We start from the raw sequence: 26,454 nt of genomic DNA, 5'->3' as shown, positions 1-26,454 counted from the left end.
CAATGCTAGCTGTATAGCCAAAACAGTTTTTCTTGTATGGCCGTGGAGTAGGTAATTACTACATTAGCTTTAATTTTAATGCAGTATACTGCCAGTGTTTCTGTGCAAGTTAACACCCATGCTAAAACTTTCAGTATTGCTCATTTAGTAAAACCCACAGTAACCACAAGGAAAGTTTTCTGAATCAGCCCTCAACATCTTATGAGCAGATTTCTAGATTTTTTTTTTAGTTCTTGCAAGTACCTGAAGATGTCCTCCTCTGTGAAAATCTCTCCTTTGCTATTTAAAAGTGGGTCAGTCACTGGAAACATTCTCAATCTGCTCATGAGTGTGGGCAGACTTGGTAGCTGCTTTCTGTATTCCCCAAGATAGTCAATAAATAGAAAGTCATCCAAGATATAAAACGCTTGAAATAAAGAAAAGATACAGACAGCAACAGTTGACAATTTTAGTGAGGTCACAAGACAATGAAACTCATTAACCATCGCAGTCAATGCCATCATATTGCTCAGCATGAAACTTTTTTCTATCGAAATTAGTTTTCACCGTTATGATAACAAATAAAATTCCATTATTCTTTTCATCATATATTTTTCATAAATTCTATTTTATATCATTCTTATTTTAACTTTGAGCAATAAAACTTGTGGTGGGCATATCATAACTGTACAGACATCAATCCTTAGAACTTCTTATGATATGTATATCATATTATTGTTCTCGTCACGTATGTCTCTTATAATCATTTATGCCCACCACCTCCTACCAATTAATGCTTTTACTTTATATTTTTAATTATATAATTTATTAGTTAATAATATTACCCATTAATATATTTCCTAATAAAACCCTCCATACATTATGTAACAATTACATTCCTCATTATAAATGAAAGGCAACACTTATCTGAACTTGGTGGGTACTACCACCACCAACGTTAATATTTTCTATCTCCCGACGCCTTGTTTTTTTTATAGGCATTTCAACCCCAACCAGGTCTTTCTCAGGGGGATATTAAATATAACATGCCTCTCTCAATATTGTATATACCGTTAATTCAATCTTCTTGCAGTGTATATGAACATCTCATTTTTAATTGCAACCGATTCTGCATGATAAACCCACTTTGGATAGAAATAATAGTCGCCTTTTCATGATCTTATCAGGAATAGGGGTTCAAATGATCACATCTAATTGGAAAAATCATGATAGGATTAATTTTAGTTTTTGGTGGGCAACTGTATGTGCAACATATAAATATGAAAAGATTATGGCAGAGCGTTTAGGGTTTGTTAAATCCTTTAAGGGGATTTGGGGTCCATTAACTAATTTTGTCACATTATAATTAAAGTGATTCCTTTTTCTTTATGTTAGATTCCTTTGCACATCCAGGGGGGGTGGGGGGGTGTATTATTTATTTAGAGGTATAAATTTCATAATATTCTATAATATTGATGAGTATAATATAATATCATTACTGTTATAGGTTAAGAAGGGATTTAAAATTTTTATTGTAATATTTCTGATGTTAATAGTGTATTTTCATATAGTTTTTTTTTTTTCGATTTTTCAAATGTATACATTGTCAAGTTCAAAATATCAATAAAGAAATTAAAAAAAAAAAAAAAAAAATTGTAACCGACAGCCAGATTATGTGCCATGAGCTTTTTAGAGTGTACAGCTCAATCTTCTTTAACAGAGGATATAACCTTTTCACGTCAGGGGCCCTGACGGACTGATTTTAACTGCATTTCAGAAGACGTCTATCAGACGTAAGCGGCACTGTACAGAGTCACAAAGAAGACAGCCCCTGCTCGAAAGAGCTTACAATCTAAACATACAAGACAGACAAACAAGATTTTATGGATAGAGTTAAGGGGAATGGTTAATATGCTGGCTGGGTTGGTGGGCAGTAGGGAGTATGGTTATGGATTGAAGACTATATCAAAAAGGTGGGTTTTCAGTCTGCTTTTAAACAAGAGAAGGGAAAGGGCTTGGCGGAAAACTTAGATAATTTATTGTAGGCATAGGGGGGTAGCTAGATGAAAGGAACAAAGTCTGGAATTGGCAGTGGAGGAGAAGGGTACAGCTAAGAGAAGCTTATCTGAGGAATGGAGTTCTCTGGGAGGTGTACAGTATAAGGAGAGAGAAGATATATTGAGGGGCAGCAGAATGAACACACTTGTAGGTCAGCAATAGGAACTTGAATTGTATGAACTGTATGTATCACAGAATACAATACTCTACTGCATCTCTAATACCACCTTATATTTTTTTTAAAAACTGTTTGCTGTAGTTAGTGTCTTGTACATTTCTGTTTGATGTCTACTCTACAAGCACTGGAAGGAAATATCACATGCTGTAAGTCCCATTTTGTATAGGGTTCTAAGTGGGAAATGGGATGTCCACACTCAGCCCCCTCCCCCCAATTATTTTATTGAAAGTTTGCAAAATATGCCTAAGAGGCAGAAAATGCCCTATAGAGTAAAAATAGGTGCAAAGGTGGTGTTCATATCTCATCAATCCTCCCTGTTGAGGGTTAAGGCCAAGGCAGAGAAGCTTGCATTCTAGAGGTCAACACTTGTCTGTGCGGATGGTGTTACTGAGAGCGGTTTGGCTTCCTGGACCATGGGATGATTTTCCGAGGGCTGCTGAGCATCTATCAAAGGGAAGAAGTGTCTTCAGCAGCAGACTGAATAACATACTGAAGAGGGCTTTAAAATTAGAATCACTGGGGCTGGGTGATCAATGCTCCCAGGTAAGTTTAAGCCCTCAGGTAAGTGAATTGTTAAATACACACATGGGCAAAAGGGGAAATGTCTGTAAAACAGTATATACTAATACCCTTACTATGGGAAATAAGGTTTTTGATCTAGAGGCTGATTTGGATTTAGTGACAATCACAGAGACATGGTTCATGGAGAACCATGACTAGGATACAGTTATACTGAGATCTGTTCAGGAAAGACAGTGTAGGAAGAAAAGGAGGGGGAGTGGCGTTATACATTAAAGATCATATTAAAGCCACACAATTGCAAGCCCTACAGGGTAAGGAAGAGGCACTGTGGGCCAATCTGGAAAGGGAATGAAAAATGTATTTACATTGGTGTGATATAGACAGAAGAATTGGACAGAGATTTAATTGAAGACATTCAAAATATCACTGTAAAAGAGGAAGTATTACCAATAGGTGATTTTAATATGCCAGATGTTGATTAGGGTATTCCTATTGCAGGGTCTCCTACAAGTAGGGAGATTCTGGGTTATCTAGGAGAGCTGTTCCAGTAGTTTGTAATGGAACCACTCTTCATCCTATTACCACCATAGAACCAAGTACTCTGCTAACTACTAGGTTATGACTGTATCAGACTATCTACCTCATGATATGCTTCATTGAACCATATTAGCTTTCTAGCTGAATATACCAGATTCCTCCTCTAAATGTTCTTTTCCGAATTACTGCTTTAATTGCACAGTAAGACAATCTCTACCTCAAAGAATCCCTAAAATTTTAATGTATCCTTGTACTGTATTGTTTATCTAAGCTTCCTTATACTGTACTAAATTGTTCTCCATAAACTGTACTGTAAATTGCCTTGAACCTCTGGAGGCATAGAGTGAATCATAAATCACCGATTAGATTAGATTAAATAATGGAACCCATGTAGGAAGGTGCTATTCTGGACTTAATGCATACATGTGGGGAAAGTGTTTCTGATGTTATCCTAGGACAACAGGCAGCATATTCTCACATGTGAGTGACATCATCCAAAGACCCTGGTAAGGACAGTGAAAAATGTACCATCACTTCAAGCTTTGCAAAGTTTTGAGACTGCCCGCACTGCGCACGCATGAGTATCTTCCTGCCCGATGTCGGCTCACAGGTCCTCAGTTCTTCATTTACCTGGACACAGGGGCAAAACAACGATCCAGAACGACGGCCACGGCACTGAACTTCCGAAAAGGGAATTACGAAGGGATGAGACTCATGGTGGGAAAGAAGATTAAGAAGAGGATAAGCAATGTAAAAACGCTAGAGCAAGCATAATCCCTTTTTAAGGACACAGTCACCGAGGTACAAAATCTATATATACCACGTATCAACAAGGGATCCAAGAGGAAAAAGAACAAGGAACTGGCGTGGCTCACTGTAGAGGTGAAGGAAGCGATCAGTGAAAAGATGACTTCATTTAAGGAATGGAAAAGGTCAAAAATGGATGAAAACTGGAAAAAGCAAAAACAATATCAAAGCAGGTGCCATAAGAGGGGCCAAAAGAGACTACGAGGAGAGGCAAAAAACTTCAAGCTGTTCTTTCGATATATTAAGGGGAAACGACCCGTGAAGGAAGCGGTGGGGCCATTGGATGACCATGGAATAAAGTGAATGCTAAGGAAGGACAAAGCCATCGCCGACAAACTGAACACATTTTTTGCATCTGTATTTACTGAAGAGGATATAACACAACATACCGGTATGCAGGCAGATTGATAGGCTTAAAACTCATAAATCCCCGAGACCGGATGGCATCCATCCGAGGGTAATCAAGGAACTGAAAGGGGCTATACCTGAACTGCTTCAACTAATAGTCAATCTGTCGATCAAATCAGGAAGGATTCCGGAAGACTGGAAAGTGGCAAATGTTACGCCGATCTTCAAGAAAAGTTCAAGGGTAGGTCCGTGAAACTACAGACCGGTGAGTCTGACCTCAGTACCGGGAAAAATGGTAGAGGCGCTGATAAAAGACAATCTGATGAGGACCAGCCAGCACGGCTTCAGCAAAGGAAGATCTTGCTTGACGAACTTGCTGCACTTCTTTGAGGGAGTAAACAGGCAAACAGACAAGGGTGACCCAGTCGACATCGTATATCTGGATTTTCAGAAGGCGCTCGTCAAGGTTCCGCATGAATGGCTACTTCGAAAAATTGCAAGCCAGGAAATCGAGGGTGAAATACTTATGTGAATTAAAAACTGGCTGGCAGATAGGAAACAGAGAGTGGAGGTAAATCCACTGGACTGGAAAAGCGTCACGAGTGGAGATAATGAAGGGAATAGACTTAGTAGATAAAGACAGGTTGTTCACCCTCTCCAAGGTAGAGAGAACGAGAGGGCAATCTCTAAAGTTAAAAGGGGATAGATTCGTAAAGAAGTTCTTCTTCACTCAAAGAGTGATAGAAAACTGGAACGCTCTTCCGGAGGCTGTTATAGGGGATTCAAGACAAAGTTAGACAAATTCCTGTTGAACCAGAACGTACGCAGATAAGGCTAGTGTCAGTGAGCGGACTGCTGGGCATGATGGACCACTGGTCTGACCCAGTAGCGGCAATTCTTATGTTCCTGACAACTGCCATACTTTTACATTATGTGCTGCCTACTCGTAGACTATACCAGCAGTTAATAATATGCAGCCATTATGCTATACACATTAAGTTGTTTCATCACAGAAAAAACAATTCATGACCTTTTTTGCATAAATACTGTACACACTGCAATACCTTGAGCTTTTACTTCACATTCAGTGGCACCAAATATGAATTTGTCAATGTGGATATATTCTTCCTTCCAATCATTCTGCAGAAGATGAAAGAAATCCTCCATATCTGCCTGTGAACATGGATTTGAACTTGGAACAACTTCCATATTTTTGGCACTGATACGGAAGACTGTGGATGACTCCCATTTCCTAAAAGTCAAAAAAATGAATTAATACATTTAACAATCCAGTTACCTAGGGTTTTCATTTGATATAATGTAGTAGTTTGGGTGGAAAGTTGAAACTATAGTCACTTTAACACCCTTTATCAATAATTAGTAGGGTCATTATTAAGTTGCATACATTAGGGTACCAAGCCAACTTATTTGCCCCACAGCACATATTAAAATGTCTCTAATGCTGGTTTTGGTGCCACAATGCAGCAATATTTAAGTTAACTTGTACATAATAAGGCGTAGAGCATGCAACACACAATTATACTTAAAACATTATAGCCAGAGCAGGAAAAACAACCTTAGCAAAAAGATAAAGCTATTTTTACCATCCCGGGAGCACTGGGACACAAAGCTACAGTCCATTGCTCCTGGGCCATATCTTAAAAGAGCCACTCATAGCACCCATGAGATGCCCCCTTGTTTCCTCAGCTCATGTCAAACTCCTTCCTGAAGCCAAGTTTCTAAATAAAAGTTCCCTTAATACAAGCCTCCCAAATTGAACTCACCCCCAATTTAGAATCAACCCCCCAAATCAAGGTGCCTCTAAAAGTCTCCCCTCCTCAGAAGGGACCCCAAGGATACTGAATGGAATTGGGTTGAAGGGAAAGAAAGAGGGGCAGATGCTGAAGGAATTGGGGGGCAGGGAAAGGGGAGAGAAAGATAAGGGGGAAGGATCCTGGATGGAATTGGGTTGAAGGGAAAGAAAGGGGGCATATGCTTTGAAGGGAAAGAAAGGGAGCAGATGCTGATGGAAGTGGGAGGAAGGGGGAGGAGAGAGTGAAATACCCGACCATGGGGGTGTGGGAGATGGAAGGGGAGGAGAGAGATGCCAGACCACTGGAGGAGTAAAGGGAAGATGATGGATGTCACACCAATGGGGGGGGAAGAAGAGATGGAAGGGAGAGGCAGACAATTTCTAGAAGAGGCATAGAAAGAGAGCAGATGCAGAAAGACAACAGACAGTGGATAGAAGGAAGAGAATGATGAGAAGATGAGGAAAGCAGAAATCAGACAACAAAGGTAGAAAAATATTTCTATTTGCTTTATTTATTTCTTTTTGCTTTAGGATAAAGTATTATTGTAGCTGTTTTGATAATCGTCTATTAATAGAAAATGGAAATAAGGTGATCATATTTATTGGACTAATTTTAATACACTTTTTACTAATTCAGAGACCATAACTCCTTTTGTCAGGTCAGGACAGGGATACTGTAACAGCAGTATAGTTTACTGAAATCCTGACTGGCCTGATGATCTTTGAGGACTGGGTTGAAATCCACTCACCTAGATGACATAATAAAACCAGGTTTTATGTCGTATGAAAGAATCCCTTAAGTTTTACCAAAATTAACCTTTAGGGGGGGAATTCATCAATGTGCTACTGTTAGATGGGTTATTTTTTCCAGAAGTCGTGCTATTTTAGCACAGGGTCCCATTTTATCCAATGAGACCTTGTGCTAAAATACGAGTAGCACAACTTGTGATAAAATAACCCATCTTACCAGTAGCACATATGGATGAAGTCTCACCTTAACCCTGATGCAGGTCTATAGCCTAATTTTTATTTAACATTTCCTTGACATTCAATAAATTAACACAGAGAAGCAAAACAGTCTTCTTGGGCTGTGATGCTGTTCCTTGATCAGACACCATGAGGCAATGGAAAGAAAGGTAACCTAACAGGGTCATCTTCCTTGTGTTTTGTTTTTTTAAACCATTCCTCTAATACTGATCAGGATTTTCAATGTGCGCACCAGAAAAACAACAACAAAAAAAATGACATTTTTTTGATGTTTACATGAGGAATACATACTTCTCAAACAAGTCCTTAATACAGAATGTTTTTTCCCATTCATTCAGTGCTGAGTCATCCATCAACGATTTGTAGGTTGGAAGATCTGAAAATAGAACAGAAGACAAATACCTGGGTTCTATGAAAAGTCAGCCATTTGTAATCCTTAATGGAGGTTATCATGCTTTAGTAAATAGGCCTGACTATGAATTAGCAAATACATCAGTTAGGGTTGATCTGGCTCTTAACTTTTCAGGTTCCACCATATTCTGTACCTAATTAAAAACAAATCAATACTTAGCTTTCAGATCTTTTTGCTTGTCTGATAAAAATTTGGGGGATTGGGGTTGTTGGGTTTTTTTTACACACAACATCTTCATCTCAAAGCCTCCATTTTGTGTTTCTAAGCTGAGGAACATTTTACAAGAATAGAAAGCATATTTTGCATTTGTATTTATGTTTTTTATTTATTACAAATCATATTCAATTTAACAGAACATAAGATAAAAAGGAAGTATGGACTGGTTTCAGAACAAGGAATTCTCTCACACAAAACAACCCTACACACAAGAACTTGAGCAGCAGAGGCAAACTCTGAACAGGCTGCTCATCCCACTGCTGCATCACTGATGATGTGACAGAGGGAAACCCTGGTGGGCAGGCCATGAAAGCAAGGTTTCTCACCTCTAACAGGTGTTCTCCATAGACAGCAGGGGAATGCAGTCACACTTGATGGTAAAGTCTCTGACTGAGCCTAATGAGGTCGATACTCTCCCCTAGCTATAGTAAGCTTTTGAGCTTACTGAGCATGTGCACGATTGCCCTACTCCACGAGCTCCCTCCCCTCCTCCTGTCAGTTTCGTTCCTAGCTATATAAAAGAGGAGACGAGGGAATGGTGGGAAGGCAGTGTGACTGCATTCCCCTGCTGTCTACAGAGAACACCTGTTACAGATAAGCAACCTTGCTTTCTCTGGAGACAGGCAGGGGATATGCAATCCCACTTGATGGTGAGTCCCAAGCTGAAGAAGCATATGGGAGGTGGAAAACAGTCTATAATGCAAATAGTTTACGTAAAACTGACTGTCCAAAGCAAACGTCTTGAGCTAAACTTTGGTCTAAGCAGAAGTGTTTGGTAAGAATATGTACAGCAACCAGATAGCTGCTTTGCAAATGTCCTGGATTGGGATGGACCTCAAGTTTGCAATTGAAGTTGCTGCAGCTTGCAGCCTGTGGGCCCCAATTGAAGCAGGGGGCTGTAGCTGAGCTTTTGTATAGCAAAAATGTATCCAACATGAAATCCAAGACGAAATGGCTCTTTTAGTTGCTGGTTGACCACAGGTAGGTGGATTGTAGGAAATGAATAATTGAGAAGATTTCCGAAGTTGCTTTGAGGTAACAAAGCAGTGCTCTTCTGCAATCCAAGGAATTAAGTATTTTCTCTGCCTCAGAGTCATGTGGCGGTGGAAAAAAGGATGGTTTGGTTAAGATGGAAATCTGAAATCATCTTAGGCAGGAACTTAGGATGAGTCCGTAGCTGTACCTTGTTTGGAAAAAAATTGTAAATAAGGATAATACATGACCAAGGCTTGGAATTCGCTTACTCTTCTTGCTGATGTGAGCGCTACAAGAAAAATAGTTTTCCAGGAAAGGAAAGTAAGAGAGGCAGAACCCAGTGGTTCGAAGGGTTCTTTCTTCAATTGATCAAGGACTACATTGAGGTCCCAAGCTGGTGTAGAGGTTTAACAATGGAGGTCTAAGATTGTTGAGACCCCTCAGGAAGCATGCCATAAGAGGATATTGCGAGATTGTTTTACTGTTGCCCGAGTGGTATGCTGAAATTGCTGAGAAATGATATCTGAAAGAGTTCGTCTTAAGCACTGCATCAGACAAAAGCAGGAGATATGTGAATATATGGTCCAGCGGACACTGGAGGGGTTGCAAACTGTGACCCTGAGCCCATGTTGAAAAACGTTTCCATTTTGCTTGCTAGGACTTCTGTGTAGCAGGACACCTTGCTGCTAGGAGAACATTTTTGACAGATTGTGAAAGCGACAGATCAGTTAGGAGTGAGCTCTCAATTTCCGTACCGTGAGACTCAGACTGCATAGATTGGGATGTAGTAACTGGCCGTTGTGTTGAGACAGAAGGGACAGATGGTCGCCCAAGGGTATCAGGGTGCGCTCTAGAAGATCCAAAAGTAATGGAAACCAGATTTGTCTGGGCCATCTGGGTGCAATGAGAATGAGATGTGCTTTGTCTATCAAAACTTTCTGAAGCACTCTGGAGATGAGAGGGAATGGTGGAAATGCATAGAGCAGGTTGTGGTTCCATGTTATTGAAAAAACATCCCTTGTTAAAGCTTGTGGAGCTGGACGCAGAGAGCAGAAGAGGGTTCACTGAGAATTGATTGGAGAGGCAAAGAGATCCACTTGAGGAGTCCCCCATTGATGGAAAATGGATGCTAGCACTGCAGGATTGAGATCCCATTCATGTGGGTCAAGCTTCCTGCTGAGGGAGTCCGCCAGGATATTTTGTTCCCCTGGAATGTAAACTGCATGAAGATCTATACTGAGCGTCAGGACGTAGGAACAGAGGCAATAAGCTTCTCTGCACAGTTTGAGGGATCCTGCACTGCCCTGTTTGTTTATATAGAACATGGTCACTTGATTGTCGGTCTGAATGAGAATGTTCTTGTGACCTATCCAGTGATGGAAAGCTTGAAGAGCATAAAACACTGCTCTGAGCTCCAGATGATTGATGTGATGGGACTGTTCAGAGGGAGTCCAGAGACCTTGAGTGCGAAGATTGTTGAGGTGTGCCCCCTAACCCTGATTGGAAGCATCAGTGGTGATGGTTAGAGAAGGCAGTGGGAGTTGGAACGGACATCCTGCCAGAAGGGAGGTGGAGTGAATCCACCATAGAAGACCTTGATGTTGGAAGGCAGGAGAATCAGCTGAGACAGTGGGTGGAGATGCTGGTTCTAGTGTAGCTTGAGGTACTACTGCAGAGGATGCATGTGGAGCCTGGCATGTGGTACCAATGAAAGCGAAGCTGCCATATGGCCTAGCAGTCGTAATATCTCTCCAGCTGGCAAGCAAGTTGATTGCCTGATGTCTTTCCTGAGGCAGATAGGCCCTTGCAGAATTGGTGTCTAAGAGTGCTCCTGTGAAAGTTAGGGTATGCACTGGAGTGAGTTTGGACTTTTCGAAGTTGATGATGAAGCCCAGATTTTGCAAGGCGTTTACAGTGGCCTGAATGAAAAGAAGGAGACGGTCCCTGGAGTGAGCCAGCAACAGCCAATCGTCCAGGTACAGGAACACTATATGATGCTGTGTTCCTAAAAGTTCATAGTCTTAAGTGCGCGAGACAAACTAGCGTCGACAAACGAACGCCGACAATTCAGAGCAAGACTTCAGCGCACCGCAGGAAAATCTTCTTTTAAAGGGCTCCGACGGGGGGGTATTGGTGGGGACCCCCCCACACACACACTTTACTTAATAGGGATTGCGCTGGCGTTGGAAGGAGGTTTGGGTGGTTGTAACCCCACATTATACTGGAAACTTAACTTTTCATTATTTTTTAGGGAAAAAGTTAAGTTTTCAGTATAATGTGGGGATTATAGCCCCACACCCTCCAACACAGCAGCACGATCCCTATTAAGTAGAGTGGGGGGTTCCCCCCCCTCCGTCGGAGCCCTTTAAAAGAAGGTTTTCCTGCGACGCACTGAAGTCTTGCTCTGAATTGTCGGCGCTTGTTTGTCGGCGTGCATTTGTCTTGCGCACTTTTGTCCAGTCACTGTTCTTAAATGTGCTGCCACTACTGCCAGGCATTTCATGAAGACTCTTGGGGCCGACGAGAGATCAAATGGTAAGACTTTGTATTGGAAATGTCGACTGATAAATTTGAATCTGAGGAATTGCCAGTGGGAAGGATGAATGGGAACATGAGTGTAGGCATCCTTGAGATCTAGGGCGGCTAACCAATCGAGTTGATGTAGTAGAGGCAGAATCACAGGAAGGGCTAGCATTCTGAACTTTTCCCTTTTAGGCAGACATTGAGAGGTCTGAGGTCGAGAATTGGATGAAGGCTTTGTGTCTTCTTGGGAATAAGAAAACACTTTGAGTAGAACCCCTGACTGCGTCGAAGAGGTGGGACTTCTTCTATGGCATTGTTCTGAAGGAGAATAGCGATTTCAGTTACCAGCTGGGACACATGTTATGGAGGAACTGTGGACGGTGGTGGGGATTTGGAAGGCAGGGAATGGGATTGGAAATTTAGTCGATATCCCTGAAGCACAATGCTGAGGACCCATCGATCTGTTGTGATCTGCTGCCAAATTGAATAGAAATGAGTTAGCCCTCCTCCCCCTACTGGAAGATGGTCAAAAACTAGGTATAGGCTTGAGTGCCAGAAGTTGGGAAATAGTCAGCTGCTTATCGCCCCGAGGACGTTGTCTAGGTGTATACTGAGAAGTTTAAGAACACTGCAAAGGAGCTCTGGGATAAGGTACAAATCTTCTCTTTGGGTAATATTGCTGGAAAAACTGTTGAGATTAATATGTTCTTCAGTAGGGAAGATTAGAAGAAGGTCGGCAAAATTGGTTAGACTGATCCGAGGGATGTGCTGCAAGCTTTCGGCTGGCTGAGGAATCATCCTGAACAAATTGCAGCTCTACACTCTCGAGGAATGTAGGGAGAGGGGAGACATGATCGAAACATTTAAGTACCTCACGGGACGTGTCGAAGTGGAAGATGATATTTTCTTTCTCAAGGGACCCTCGGCCACAAGAGGGCACCTGCTCAAACTTAGGGGCGGAAAATTTCAGGCCGACACCAGAAAGTATTTCTTCACAGAGAGAGTGCTTGATCATTGGAACAAGCTTCCAGTGCAGGTGATTGAGGCAGACAGCGTGCCAGACTTTAAGAATAAATGGGATACCCATGTGGGATCCCTACGAGGGTCAAGATAAGGAAATTGGGTCATTAGGGCATAGACAGGGGGTGGGTAAGCAGAGTGGGCAGACTTGATGGGCTGTAGCCCTTTTCTGCCGTCATCTTCTATGTTTCTATATGTATCTATCCTTTAGTTGCACAACGGTGTCCTTCAACTTTTCACCAAAAAGACTGTCAACTAAGCAAGGAACATCTGCTAGCTTATCGTGAAGATCATCTCTAAGATTTGATGCCTTCAGCCATGCAGTGCGTCTGGCAGCTATGGCTACGGCTGCTGTTCTAGTGATCATATCATAGGCGTCATAATTTGTTTTGATTAGATGGTAAGTGGATTCTTGAAGAGCCACCTGTAAATTGGGAACGGACTCAGGCGATGCCGATTCCAGCTGCTGTAAGACTGAATGCTGATAGTGCAGAATTTGGAGCTGATGGGCCATAATTCTTGAGGAAAGCATAGCGACCTGGTAGATCTTGTGGCCCGTAGAGTCCAAGAGATGACAGTCCTTACCTGGAGGAGCATTAGTTATGGACCTAGAAGCCTTAACTTTTTTGGATGGCTGACTCTGAAACCATAGAATGGTGAGGAAGCTGAAGGAAATCACGTCCAGGAGCATTTTGCACCTTGCATTTGATCTCCAGGCGCTTAGAAGCTGTGGATATAGAACATGGTTTTTGCCAATTACTAAGTTGCAGATCTTGGAGGATCTGATGCACTGGCAAGGCAATAAGCTGCCTGACTGGAGATTTGCAGGATTGAAGGATAGCTTGGAAATCCTTGCTACCTGAGGGAGTTGCATCCGGATTGAGATTCAGAATAGAGAATGACACGGTGACAAAATTCATCACCGTTCCCGCGGATAACCGTGGGAAACCATCTTTGCTTTGAAGAGTGCTGTTGTAGAAGGACTGAGGTTGAAATAGACACTAGAAAATGACATGGGATTATTTCCCGCGGTTATCCGCAAGGACGGGAACGGTGATGAATTTTGTCACCGTGTCATTCTCTAATTCAGAAGAAAAAATACCTTCTGTAAAAACTTAGGATAGGAATGCTCCTCTGTGGCAGTTGTCTGAGGCAAAGACAGGTCAGGGTCTGCATCCAGAGGTAAATGTTCCTGCTGGTCCGGCCAGTATGTGGGAGAAGATGGCCCCTGGATAGGAGAGGAGCAGATGGTAGTTCCGGGGCTCTATTCCAGCTGTGGGGGTGTCTAGCAGATATTGCAAGAGAACAGAGTTGTCACAGTCAGGGCATTGCTGAAGATTTAAAATAGGAATGGAAGGTGCAGAAACTGGTTATTGAAAACCCCCCGCACTATCCTGTATAAATTTCTGGAACAGGTTGAAAAAATTTGCCATCGAGTGAAAAGATTGGATAGCAGGAGCAGGAGAGCCCGGCACTGAAGGAGAAGGGGCTAATCTCTTTTCAGACACCTGCTGAGTGTCTACAGCCAGTGGAGGAGCAGCTCTCTCAAGCTTTGAAACTGCCTTTACTTGCTGAGGGTGAAACGCTGAAGGCAAATCAGTGAGAGTCAGCAGGAGAGAGGAATGCGAGGCTGCTGTCTGGCCCACGGGAATCCTCTTTGATGGAACCACTACTGAGGTGTTGGTCCCTGAAGCTTTTTCAGCGGGACGTGGCAATGCAGTCACCGACAGTGGAGAGGGGGTGTTCAGCCTCTGCACCATCGGGTTTTCCTTCTTGTCTTTTTTCTTCTGCAGCGCAACCTATGCCGAGTCTTTTTGAATTGTCAGTGTGGGCTAACCTCCCCCGCCAGAGCCGAAGCAGAGCCCTGAGGGGAGGTAGCTAAAATTAGCTGTTTCACTGGCTTTTTTGTAATGCTGGCACAGAGCGACGTTGAAGGGGAACTGGCTGACATCACACCGGTAGGAGTCTTCGCTGTATGTTTGCCGCTAAAAGTTTGAAAAAACGAGCAGAGCACAGTCGAAGTAAAAAAAAAAAAAAGGCTCGCTCGCTGTCCAGTATGTAAGGAAAAAATGCTGAATAAAAATACTGGTATTTGTCAAGGAAAAAATACTGTTAAATGAACTGCCAGTTTTGTGCCATTCTGTGAGGCAAGTTCGGTTGGTTGGTTTTTGGGGTTTTTTTTAAGGGCTGGAAAGCCAAGCTGTCCTGACAAAAGTACAACAGTTCTGTTTTGGGGTTGTTTTTTAAAATATATATATATATCAAAAATACTTGCGGTTAGTTGACACAGGCAGATGTGTCGACGGTTTGTAGAATCAATTACCCTGTCACTTAAGAGTTGCTATGACAGGAGAGGAATTTACAGGTTGTTTTATTGTTTTTTTAACTGACCTAAGGGCTAGAAAGCCAAGGCTTTCCTGACTAAAACTACTTTTTACTTTTAATCTTATGTTTTTCTCTGAGAAGGGGAGAGCCACGACTGACTAAGAGCGGGTCAGAAAAAAACTGACAGGAGGAGGGGGCTCGTGGAGTAGGGCAATCCTGCACATGCTCAGTAAGCTCAAAAGCTTACTATAGCTAGGGGAGAGTATCGACCTTATTAGGCTCAGTCAGAGACTTCACCATCAAGTGGGACTGCATATCCCCTGCCTGTCTCTGGAGAACAGCCTGTTTAGAGCCTGCCTCTGCTACTGCATTAGGAGACCCGAAGGTATGTCAGATCTCGTCAATCAGGAAGTGCTACATAGAGGGATGGGAAGGATGGAAAACTGCTGCACATGGGAGGAGAAAGGAAGAATTGTTGGACATGGGGTGGAGGAACTAAGGGAGTGCAAGAAAGAGGAAGAAAGTGGTGAGAGGAAGAAATCCTGCATATGGTGGAGGGGAAGGAGAAATGTTGGACATAGGGTGGAGAGCAAGGAGAGATGTTGCATGGGGAGAGAGAAAGAAATATTTCACATGATAATGGAGGGGAGGAAGGGAGAGATGTTGCATGGAGGGGAATAGAGAGGTTTGACCCAGGACACAAGGCAAAAGAGAGAGAGAGATGGCAGACGGTGGGAAAGAAATGTTGGATATGGCAGTGGAAGGGAAGGTACAGAGATGGAAGATAGATGATGCGCATGGAGAAAGAAGAAAACATCAAATGGGCAGAAGACCCTGGTGAGCGAGTTAACAGAAGACAAACAGAAACCAGACAACAAAAGGTAGAAAAAATAATTTTATTTTCTATTTTGTGATTATAATATATCACAGCGAGCATGAGCTAGGACCTAACAGTGCAAAGAGGGGTGGAGAGGGTGAAGAAGCTAAAAAAAATAACCCGCCAGGATGTTTGTAAAAAACACTCAATTGGCCAGGAAAAGCTAATCAAATTAAAAAATCGATTCAACAGGCTGAATTGAAACATTTTTCCCTGAATTGGGCAGCACTATCGCTCATGTATCTTCCCACCCACCACCACTGTCATGCAGGACCAGGCCAGTCTAATATAATAGCTGGTAGAATAGAACTCCAAGGGGAGATGGGTTAAGTAGTAAGCATATGTAACCAATTCTGAGAAAAGGTGAATAAAGTAATAAATCCAAAGTATGAGACTAGCTGCTTTTCCATGCCATGTGTCCCATAAGCAGTCTGTCAAAAGTTACATACAGTGTATACATACATATACACACACTTCTGAATATTTTAAGCTTACCCCACAAGTGGTGGAGCCAAGAGAGGGAAGGATTGATCCTCACTCACACCTGCTCCACCACTGCCATAATACAAAACTGTGCCTACCAAACTGCGGGCCATAGGACAGCTGCAGATCAGCCAGTGAAACTATGGTAATTGCAGTGCAGAACGGAGTAGAAATCACTCTTGTTCTTTTTTGGGTCTGTCACCTCAAGGGACAACTAGGAAGGGTTTTGGTGGAGTGGAGGCAACCCACTGAGGAATTTTAATAAAAGAGCAGGGTCTAGAATACAAGGATCAGGATTTTAATGAAAACACTTTTATATGGGTTAGGAGTAGGGATGTAGTGCAGCAACATTACACTTGCCCCCAAGAGCTACCAGAAATGTTATCCAGTGTGGGGAACATGCTAAGGGGTTTAAAAAGGACAAAAGAACATTGCCAGGCACCTCTGATAAGCTATGCTTGTGTGCCGGGGGTGGGGTAGATTACCTATATTTATTGAGTTGTACCTAACTTTCCTGGAGTAGCATAACCTACAAAGTATTTCTGAAGGCTGAACTAATGGTAGAATGGTAATTAGCAGATTTGCATGCATATTCCTGCAAAACAGCCACATTACTTCATGCATCTGATTTATTTTTAATACTGAACTGAGAAATGACTAAATTTCTGGTAAAAAAAAAATTCAAGTTAATTGGGAAATAATTCATGTTGCCAACTGATACCATAACTTATTGCCATTTCACAGCTTAGTAAATAAAACTCTGCATAAGACCCATGACAGCACTATAGACAAGCATAAGTTGGTAGACCAGACAGACAAAATACTTTCTTAATTTCTTTCTCTATTACCAATTATGGATAAATTAAGCATATTATACCTTTTCTCCATGGCCTCCTATACTTATCATCAGCAACTAATCCTGTGTGACAGTAATTCTTGTTTTGATGTAGATAGTGAGGGATAGGAAGCAATAACCAATTAATGGAAAGTTTTGCTCTTGATACATTCTGTATAGAAAAAGAGAGTGTAAATTTAAAGATAATACTAACTTAGTTATGAAAGTACTCAAAAGACCAACAGAGAACAATTTTCAAAGGGAGATTTTGGATAAATGCAAACTGAATGTGGGATTTAAAAATTCTTGTCTTAATGACACACATAATGGTTACAAAAAAAAAAAAATTCAAGCTTAATAATTGTCCTTGGAGAGAGGAAAGGTGTGTGCTAATGGCTAGAGGGCTCTAAGAGCATCAATGAAAGCATTGATGCTTACCCCAAAACAACTGTGCTAATGTCATTGGTGGCGGACATAAGATCAAACACTAGTAATGACGTGTGTCCCTTGGAGCCTCATGATAAGTGACACTTTATGAACTCTTCCTCAAGGCTGCTTATTTATAATATCTAGTTATGGGTAAGCAGAAAACTAAACTTCATAATGTCCCAACCTCTTCAATTAAAATATTAAGCCCAATGGACAAGCATCCGAAGGCGATGGTGGAGGCTTTGCACCATTCACCTGTTTCCTCCCTGAGTCCGGGAGGTCGATTTACTCCTATTCAACCCATGGTTTTCCAACCTCGGTCTGATTTGGCTCAAGAGGATTTAGGTAACTCAGATTCCTTGATGGGAGGGTCCAAAGACCACTCTTCCTTGCAACCTGGGGCTACAGTATTACCATTACCTCAGACGGTGTCCCTTCCAAATTTACAAACTGTGATTCTAGTCAAGGAATCAGATTCAGTTATTTCCTTACAAGACATTTGGATGGTGATTTCTAGAACTGAATCCATGTTAAGAGAAACAGTGTCATTAGCTGAGTCAAAAAAATTGGAAGGGGGATGGATAAAAACAACGTTTTTTCGCTCCAGCAATGGGGAAAAAAGCTGGGGTGGCAGTGTTCCCGCTAAGCTGCGTTGGCCTGCGCTCGCGCACAAAATATTACATCGCAGCGCAAAGTTTCTCTTCACAGCGCACACACGCGTCGATAAGGTAAGGGGACGCATTGGGGGGATTGCACTTCCCCACAATTGCCATGCTTCGGTTCCTCTTCTTCCTTCCTTCCTCCCCCCCCCCCCGCGGGACCCTGCGGCACCATCAACTCTTACTCCCTCTAATGTCGGCCCTGCAGCTCCAGACTTCCTCGCACCTTCTCCCCTCCCCCTTTGGATCGCTATTATTTTAAATGTTATAGCCGCGGAGCTGTATCCATCAGTGGAGATGTCTAACCTCGGCCTGCCCCGGAACTCTTACTGCAGCAGACGCCCGTCTAGGCAGGAACAGGAAGTCACTGTTGCAGTAAGAGTTCCGGGGCAGGCCGAGGTTAGACATCTCCACTGATGGATACAGCTCCGCGGCTATAACATTTAAAATAATAACGATCCAAAGGGGGAGGGGAGAAAGGTGCGAGGAAGTCTGGAGCTGCAGGGCCGACATTAGAGGGAGTAAGAGTTGATGGTGCCGCAGGGTCCCGCGGGGGGGGGGGGAGGAAGGAAGGAAGAAGAGGAACCGAAGCATGGCAATTGTGGGGAAGTGCAGAGCTGCAGGGAAGAGTGTTGCGGTACCCAGCTGGAGGGAGAAGGAAGATGAGGGAGGGAATTAAAGGAGATGCCAGGGCTTGGAGCGTAGGAGGAAGGTATGCCAGTCTAAGGGAAAAGGAAGGGGGAGATGTGAGAGCATGGAGGGGGAGCGAAAGATGGAAGAAAAGGAAAGGAGAGAGATGCCAGAGAATCAGGGAAGGGGAGATACCAGACTATGAGGAGAGGTGTGGGAGAGGGAAGGCGAGGAGAGAGATGCCAGACCAATGGGGTGAAAGGAGAGATGGAAGGGGGAGGCATACAGTTTCTGGAAGGGGCATAGAAGGAGAGAAGATGCCATATAGGGGAAGAGAGACGGCAGACAGTGGATGGAAGGAAGAGAGTTACAAGAAGATGAGGAAAGGAGAAACCACAGAAGACAAAGGTAGAAAAACATTTCTATTTATTTATTGCTTTAGGAGACATGTGTCACTGTTTCTGTGAAGCATTGTATGCAGAGTCCAGCTTCTTGCTGGTTCAATTTAACCTTTGTCTATGTATTTTTATTTTATCCCCCCTTTTACAAAACTGTGAAGCGTTTTTAGCACCAGCCTTGGTGGTAGCAGCTCTGATGCTCAGAATTTTATGAGCATCAGAGCTGTTACCTCCGTAGCTAAAATCCACACTACAGTTTTGTAAAAGAGGGAGGGGTTAGTTTGTGATTACATATTCCTTACTAGGCGAAGGTGTTTTCTGTGTTCTGTGTGTTCGAAAGACATGGTTTTCTGTTAGGATTGACGGTGTAGGATTGATCTGTGCTGGTCTGGCTTGTTTAGTTTTACAATGGGTGTATTGATGTACTGCTCACTGCAATATGTAAGATGCTGCCTTTTCCTAGGTACTCATGTGTGACGTGTGGTTTGTTACTAAAAATCATGTTTTTCTTACAGATGGGGGGGGGTGCCAAAAAATGATGGGCCCCGGATGTTACATATGCTAGGTACGCCACTGTATGTAAAGATACCAGAAAGCTGGCGTAGCAAAAACTTCTAAGTTTTGAGTATTTAACCCTCCCACAATCTCACGGGCACTCGTTTCAAGTTTATTGAGATTTTGATTTAAACGCAATATCAAATATTTTCAATGCGTATAACAAAAATAAATTTGGGGAAATAAATAAAACCATTTGAACCAGTGTTCCCGCTAAGCTGCGCTGGCGTGCGCTGGCGCACAAAATATTACATCGCAGCGCACACGTTTCTCGTCACAGCGCACGATCGGAAGAGGCGTACGGCAGATGGCAGGGCGGCGAGAGGAGAATCGGGCGAGTTGGCTCATAACTTGCTGGCGCCCGATATTTTTGGCTCACGGTGAAAAAAGTTTGCTCACAACACCTGCCCGCTTAGAGGGAACACTGGTGGCAATATTAATAAATAAAAAATGTACAGCTAATTTTAAATTGATTGATTTTGACCCTTTGGGTAGGTGGGTTCATGTGAAAATGAGCATGGGAAATGATACCCTGGATTTGTTCAATGTATATGCTCCAAATACGAATCAGAATGAATTCTTTAAAAAGTTACAACAATTGATACTCCCATTGGCCGCTTCTAATTTAGTGGTGGCTGGAGATTTCAACGCTGTTATGGATTCAGTAATGGAAAAAAAACCAAGAAAAATAATGAAATTATTAGGTTTAGATAATTTGGTTCAATCATGTGATTTGAAAGATATATGGCGGATACTTCATTTTGGTGATCGGGAATTTTCTTTTTGTTCACAAGTTCATAAATCCTTTTCAAGAATAGATTATATATTTGTCTCAAACCAATTAGTACAACAAGTGACAAAAGCCTCCATTGATCCTCTTATTTTGTCTGATCATGGCAGTGTATGGATTGAATTTAAGTTTGATGAGAAAGATTATAGTAGGTCTGTATGGAGATTCGAAAATACATTGATTGCGGATTCAAATTTCCTTGAAGAATTTAAATTAAAAATGATTGAATTTTTTCAAATTAATACTTCAGAAGAAATTACTATTGAAATATTATGGGATGCATTTAGGGCTACCATGAGAGGAAACATTATTTCATATTCGGCATATATTAGGAAAAAAATAAAAAAACAATTTTCTGATTTGGAAAAAGAAATTAAATACTTGGAAGCTAAATTAGTGGATAAATGGGAGCAAAGTACCTTGCAATCTTTATTAAAAGCAAAGGGTAAATATAATGAGATATCATAAAAATTTGTAAGGAATGATTTGTTTTCCCAACAAACTTTGTATTATGGAAGTTCAAATAAGGCGGGAAGATTATTGGCAAATTATCTTAAAGCAAAGAAAAGAAGAACAAAAATTATCGCTATAAGAGATGAGAAAGGAGAGATACATACCAAAATTGAAAACATTTTAAGTCAATTTCTAAATTTTTATAAAGACCTATATTCTTCTGAGCCTTATGAAAATAGAGAAAAAGATGGTTTAGACTTCTTGAATTTAATTGAGGGCCTGAAGGTTCCTGATCATATAAAAAGAAGTTTAGAAGAGCCTATATCATTAAAAGAATTAGAAACAGCGTTGAAGTCCGCTCCAGGTGGTGATGGTTTTACGGTAGAATTTTATAAATCATTTCAAAGTACTCTACTACCTCATTTATTAAAACTATATCAGTCTCAACTAAATAAAGGTTGTATTACAGGTACTATGGCAGAATCAATGACTATAGTTTTGCCAAAACCAAATAAAAATCCCACAGTGGTTTCAAAATTACAGACTTATATCATTAATCAATGTAGATGGAAAACTTTTGGCTAAGACATTGGCTATATGCTTAGCCAAGGCTCTCCCTTTTATTATTGATATGCACCAAACTGGATTTGTTGCTAAGAGACATTTTTCCAATAACACAAGATTGGCTTTTCATATATTGAATTTAACAAAAACCATGAAAGATCCGGCTTTTTCTGTGTCCTTGGATGTAGAGAAAGCCTTTGATAGACTGAAATGGACTTTCATGTATCAAGCTATGGATTGGTTTGGAATAGGTTCAAGATTTATACAAATGATTCAATCATTGTATAAATGATTGAATCATTGCTCCCCTGTTGCAAAATTGTACATTAATAATAATTTTTCAGAACACTTGAATTTGCAGAGGGGGTTAGACAAGGTTGTCCCCTATCTCCTTTGCTTTTTGATATTGTTTTAGAACCCTTGTTATTAGCTATTCAGCAAGTAAAGGAGATACAGGGTATTCCTTATTCAGACCGGGAATACAAAGTCTCTGCATATGCAGATGACATCTTGCTTCGGTGTTCTCCCCAGCGTTTTTCAGCCGGGTGCTCTGCCCAGCAAATTTAGATGCCCGCCCAGCTGTCATCTGCCGAATCCTGTAGCCGCCACTGCTTAACGCGCAGTGTGAAGAGCCGCCGAAAGACTCCCGCCAGACTTAAAACAAAACCCAGCAAGCAACTCGAACCCGGCTTCCCTCCGAAACCAGAAGTTACGTCGGGGGGGTAGGGGGGGTAGGGAAGAGAAGCCGGCACGGACCATTAGAGCCCCAGAGCATGCGGGAGATAGGCCAGCCACAGAGGGAAGCTTACTTGCTCTTGCTTACTTCAGGCATTTCTCGCTGCCGGGTCCTGCCTACTTTCTGTTTCCGCGAAGGCAGGACCCGGCAATGAGAAAGGCCCGAAGTAAGCAAGAGCAGCAAGTTGTAAGCTTTCCTCTGTCGCTGACCTTTGGAAGATAGGTCAGCGACGAAGGGAAACTTGCAACTTGCCTTTGTCTGTAGCGAATCTGCCGGGTGTGTGAGACGGGGGGGGGGAGGGTGAATGGGAGGAGAAAAGCTGCTGTACCCAATTAGAGGGGGTGGGGGAAGAGAAATGCTGCTTCTGCTGTACCCAATTTCGGGGGGGAAGAGAAATGCTGATAATACTGCTGTACCCAATGGGGGAAGGGGGAAGAGAAATGCTGCTGCACCCAATTGGGGAGAGAGAAGGAAGGAGGGAGAAGGAAGATCAGGAAAAGGAGGAAAGAGATGCAAAGACCATGGGAGGGAGGGAAAGAAGATACCATACCATGGAGTGAAGAGAGAGATGTCAGGGCATATGGGGGGGAAGCAGGGTCGAATTAAAGGATAGGCCCAGTAGCCACAGGCCTAGGGCCCAAAATGGTCAGGGGGGGCCCGCCAATGCTGTGCTTTGGGGCCTTACCCTTGCTGGATTCGCTGGCAGCAGCAGCCTCATCATCATTCCGGGCGCCCCCCCAACCCGATCCGACCCTCCTTTACCTCCTTCCCTCATCAGTGACGTGTCAGAGGGAATCATGGCAAGAGAAAGCCCTGAAGCAGCCTGCTTAGAGTAGAGCAGTGCTGTTTAGAGTCTCGTGATGGGAGGGAGGGAGAGATAGGAGGGTCGTGGGGGGGAGGGGAGAGTAGCAGTCTGCCCCAGGTGCTCGGCCTGGTGTCATGAACTTCTTTGGCTAGCAACAGCATTTACAATTCACTGCTGTTGCCAGCTTCAGGCCTTCCTCTCTGCCGGGTCCTGGCTACTTCTGTTTCCATGATGGCAGGACCTGACAGAGAAGAAGGCCCAAAGCTGGCAACAGCAGTGAATTGTGAATGCTGCTGCCTTAAGAAGTTCATGACGCCAGGCCTTGGGTGACAGAAGGAGGAAAGGGAGCAGAGGGGGAGAGACTTGCTGAACCCAACTGGAGGGAGAAAGAAGATGAGGGAGGGAATGAAATGAGATGCCAGGGATTGGAGGGAAGGGAGGGAGGAAGAGATGCCAGGGCATGGAGGGAAGAAGGAAAGTATGCCAGACCAAGGGAAAAGGAAGGGGGAAAGGAAGGAGGAGATGTCAGAGCATGGAGGGGGAGGGAGAGATGGAGGAAAAAGAAAGGAGTGAGATGCCAGAGAATCAGGGAAGGGAAGATACCAGACTGTGGGGTGTGAAGGAAAGAAAGGAGAAGAGAGAGATGCCAGAGCATAGGGGACGGGGTGGTGACAGAGAGAGAAAAATGGAGAGGTGGCAGAGCAGAAATCAATCATGTACAAAGGAGAAGAGAAGGGGCACAGGATAGACAGTTTATTGAAGGAGCATAAAAAGAGGGAAGATGCCATATGGAACGGGGAGAGGGCAGACAGTGGATGGAAGGGGCTGATGCTGCATGGAAGACAAAGCGGACAGATACTGGCTAGAAAGAAGAGTGAAGACAAGATGATTAAAGCAGAAACGACAAGTAGATGGAATAAAAGGGGATCCAAGATGGCCGACGGTCCCGGACGCTGAGCAGCACGCCGGAGGAGACTTTCTGAAAATTTTCTGCTGAACAGATTTACCTACCTAGAATGCCGAAGAGGAGAGGTCGCAGCGCCGCTGGAGCCTCGCGGCGTTCGGCGGTCCCCTCGTTCGGCAACATAGAAGAACTCCTGCGTCGGATGCAGGATATCCCGGCAGCGTCGGCACCCCCGCTGGAGACGCCTCAGAGGGGCGGAAATGAGGTGATCTCCTTGGGGCTAGAGACAACGTTGAGCCCCGACGCTAGGGCACCTCCCCCACCTCCTCAGGTTACCAGCTCCCCACGAGTGGAGGAGCTGCCGGGAGAAGGCAGGCATCTACCCTCGGAGGCCAGAGAGAACAGAGAGGGGAGCGTGGAGATGGACTCCCTGAGTTTTCAGGTGAGTCCAAGAAACACCGAGGACTTGGAAACATCAGGGATTACTTCAGGCCAGCAGAAGGATTGCCAGGAACAGCTGAAAACTGGTGAGACTATTCAAACTTTTAATCCTTCATATGTTATTGAAAAACCCAGAGAAGTAACACTGGATTCAATTTGGGATTTAGTGGCTGACCTCGCCAAGTCTGTCAAGCCCCAGCTTTTGCAGCTGGAAAATAAAATTACTTTTCAAGAAACTGAGATAAAAAACATAAAAGTTGAAATTGGTGAATCTAAGAATTCTATTGAGAATATACAACAGGAGTTAAAAGTATCAAAACAGCTTAATGAAGCAATAATAAAAGATAATACAAATATGCGTAGAAAACTGGAATCTTTGGAGAATTTTTCTCGTAATAATAATCTCTGACTGATTAACTTTCCTAGGATAGCCTCGGTGACACCTAGGGATATGTTGAAACGTTATATGTTGGAGATTTTGGGTATTCCAGAGGATACATTACCACCACTTACTCAAGTATATTACCTACCAATGAAAGCTATTAAATCACCATCTAAACAACAGGAGAATAATCAACTACTTAATGTTTCAGCAATCTTGGAACTTTCGGATAGAGAGCTAGTATCTCCGGCAACATTGCTTCTTACTGTGGCTTTTGCTCCAGATAAAAACTGGTTGCTTAGATTGTTCTTTAGAAATAAAATGAAAGAATTTCTTGGACAAAAAATATTAATGTTTCCAGACTTGGCACGGGAAACCCAGAGGAGAAGGCGAGAGTTTCTTTTGATGAAGCCAGGGGTTACATCTCTTGGTGGGACTTTTTTCCTTCGACACCCTTGTAAATGTGTAATACAATACCATATGAAGAAATATGTATTCTTTGAACCATTCCAGTTGACAGCCTTTTTGGCAGGAACTCGGCTGGATGAAGGAAAATTAAAATCAAAGTGAAGTGCATTTGAATAATGATATCCTTTCTCAGCCAGGGGATCTTGTTTTCCTAATATTTGAATTGATAGTTGTTAGCAGTTGTTAGCATTTGTTAATATGTCCGCCTTATCCTTCTTGGATCTAATGTTGAGGACTTGAGCTGAATTTAAGCTAAATATTTATTTTATTTGATTTGATTATTATGTATTTTACCTTTGAGTATTATTTTCTTGCTTTTCTTCAACTTTCTGTACAAGTGGATACTTGATTTATAACATGTAAAAATTTGATAAATAAATAATTAAAAAAAAAAAAAAAAAGCAGAAACGACAAAAGGTAGAAAAAAAATTTTTTGTTGCTTTACGTAGAATCAAGTAGTATTGTATCTATTGATTAAAGTTTATAAATAGGAAATGGAAATAAGGCAGTTTTTTGGGGACTAAACCCCTTTCCTCAGGTCAGAACAGGATACCATAACAGCAGGGGTGCCCAAATGGTCGAGCGCGATCGACCAGTAGATCGCAAAGGCAATGTGAGTCGATCGCGTTGCCTTGGCAATCTTTTTCTTCCTGCCTCCCTGAGCCAGGCCAGGCGCGTACAAGCGCCGGACTCACAAGACTTCACCTCCGACGTCAATTCTGACGTCAGAGAGGAAGCTCTGGGTCAGCCAATCGCTGCCTGGCTGGCTTGGAACTTCCTCTCTGATGTTAGAATTGACATCAGAGGTGAAGTCTTGTGAGTCCGGCGCTTGTACATTCCTGGCCTGGCTCATGGAAGCAGGGAGAAATCGGCATGGTGGCTTAGGGGGTAGGGAAAGAATCGGGGAAGTGGAGAAATTGGCGCGATGGCTTGGGGGGGCAGTGGGAGAGAGACAGAAAGAAAAGGGGAGGGGTAGAAAGAAAAAAAATATTGGATTTATAGTCAGAAGAAGGAAGTGCAAACAGAGACTCATGAAATCACCAGACAAAAAGGTAGGAAAAATGATTTTATTTTCAGTTTAGTGATCAACATGTGTCTGTTTTGAGAATTTATATCTGCTATCTATGTTTTGCACTATGGCCCCATTATACTAAACCGCATTAGTGGTTTTTAGCGCAGGGAGCCCATGAGCATCGAGAGCAGCGCAGGGCATTCAGTGCATCTCCCTGCTCTAAAAACCGCTATTGCGATTTAGTAAAAAGGGAGGGGGTATATTTGTCTATTTTTGTAGTTGTTCCTGAGGTGACATTGCATAGAATCGTCTGCCTTGACCTCTTTGAAAACC

The 26,454-nt window shown here is 42.8% G+C and overlaps 1 protein-coding gene across 1 annotated transcript in view; it reads right to left on the bottom strand.

Annotated features, from left to right (window-relative positions):
* The window catches only part of SHOC1 (shortage in chiasmata 1), a 283,884-nt gene that overhangs the window by 233,288 nt on the left and 24,142 nt on the right, over positions 1–26,454 (bottom strand). The window contains exons 3-6 of the mRNA XM_033962662.1: positions 16,938–17,067; positions 7,521–7,605; positions 5,494–5,681; positions 244–406 (exon numbers count right to left, since the gene is read on the bottom strand). Coding sequence (XP_033818553.1) covers positions 244–406; positions 5,494–5,681; positions 7,521–7,605; positions 16,938–17,067 — 566 coding nt within the window. The remainder of the gene's footprint in view (positions 1–243; positions 407–5,493; positions 5,682–7,520; positions 7,606–16,937; positions 17,068–26,454) is intronic.

This window comes from Geotrypetes seraphini, chromosome 1 (assembly GCF_902459505.1).
Source record: "Geotrypetes seraphini chromosome 1, aGeoSer1.1, whole genome shotgun sequence".
Lineage (NCBI taxonomy): Eukaryota > Metazoa > Chordata > Amphibia > Gymnophiona > Dermophiidae > Geotrypetes > Geotrypetes seraphini.
This window is presented reverse-complemented; position numbering and strand designations above follow the sequence as displayed.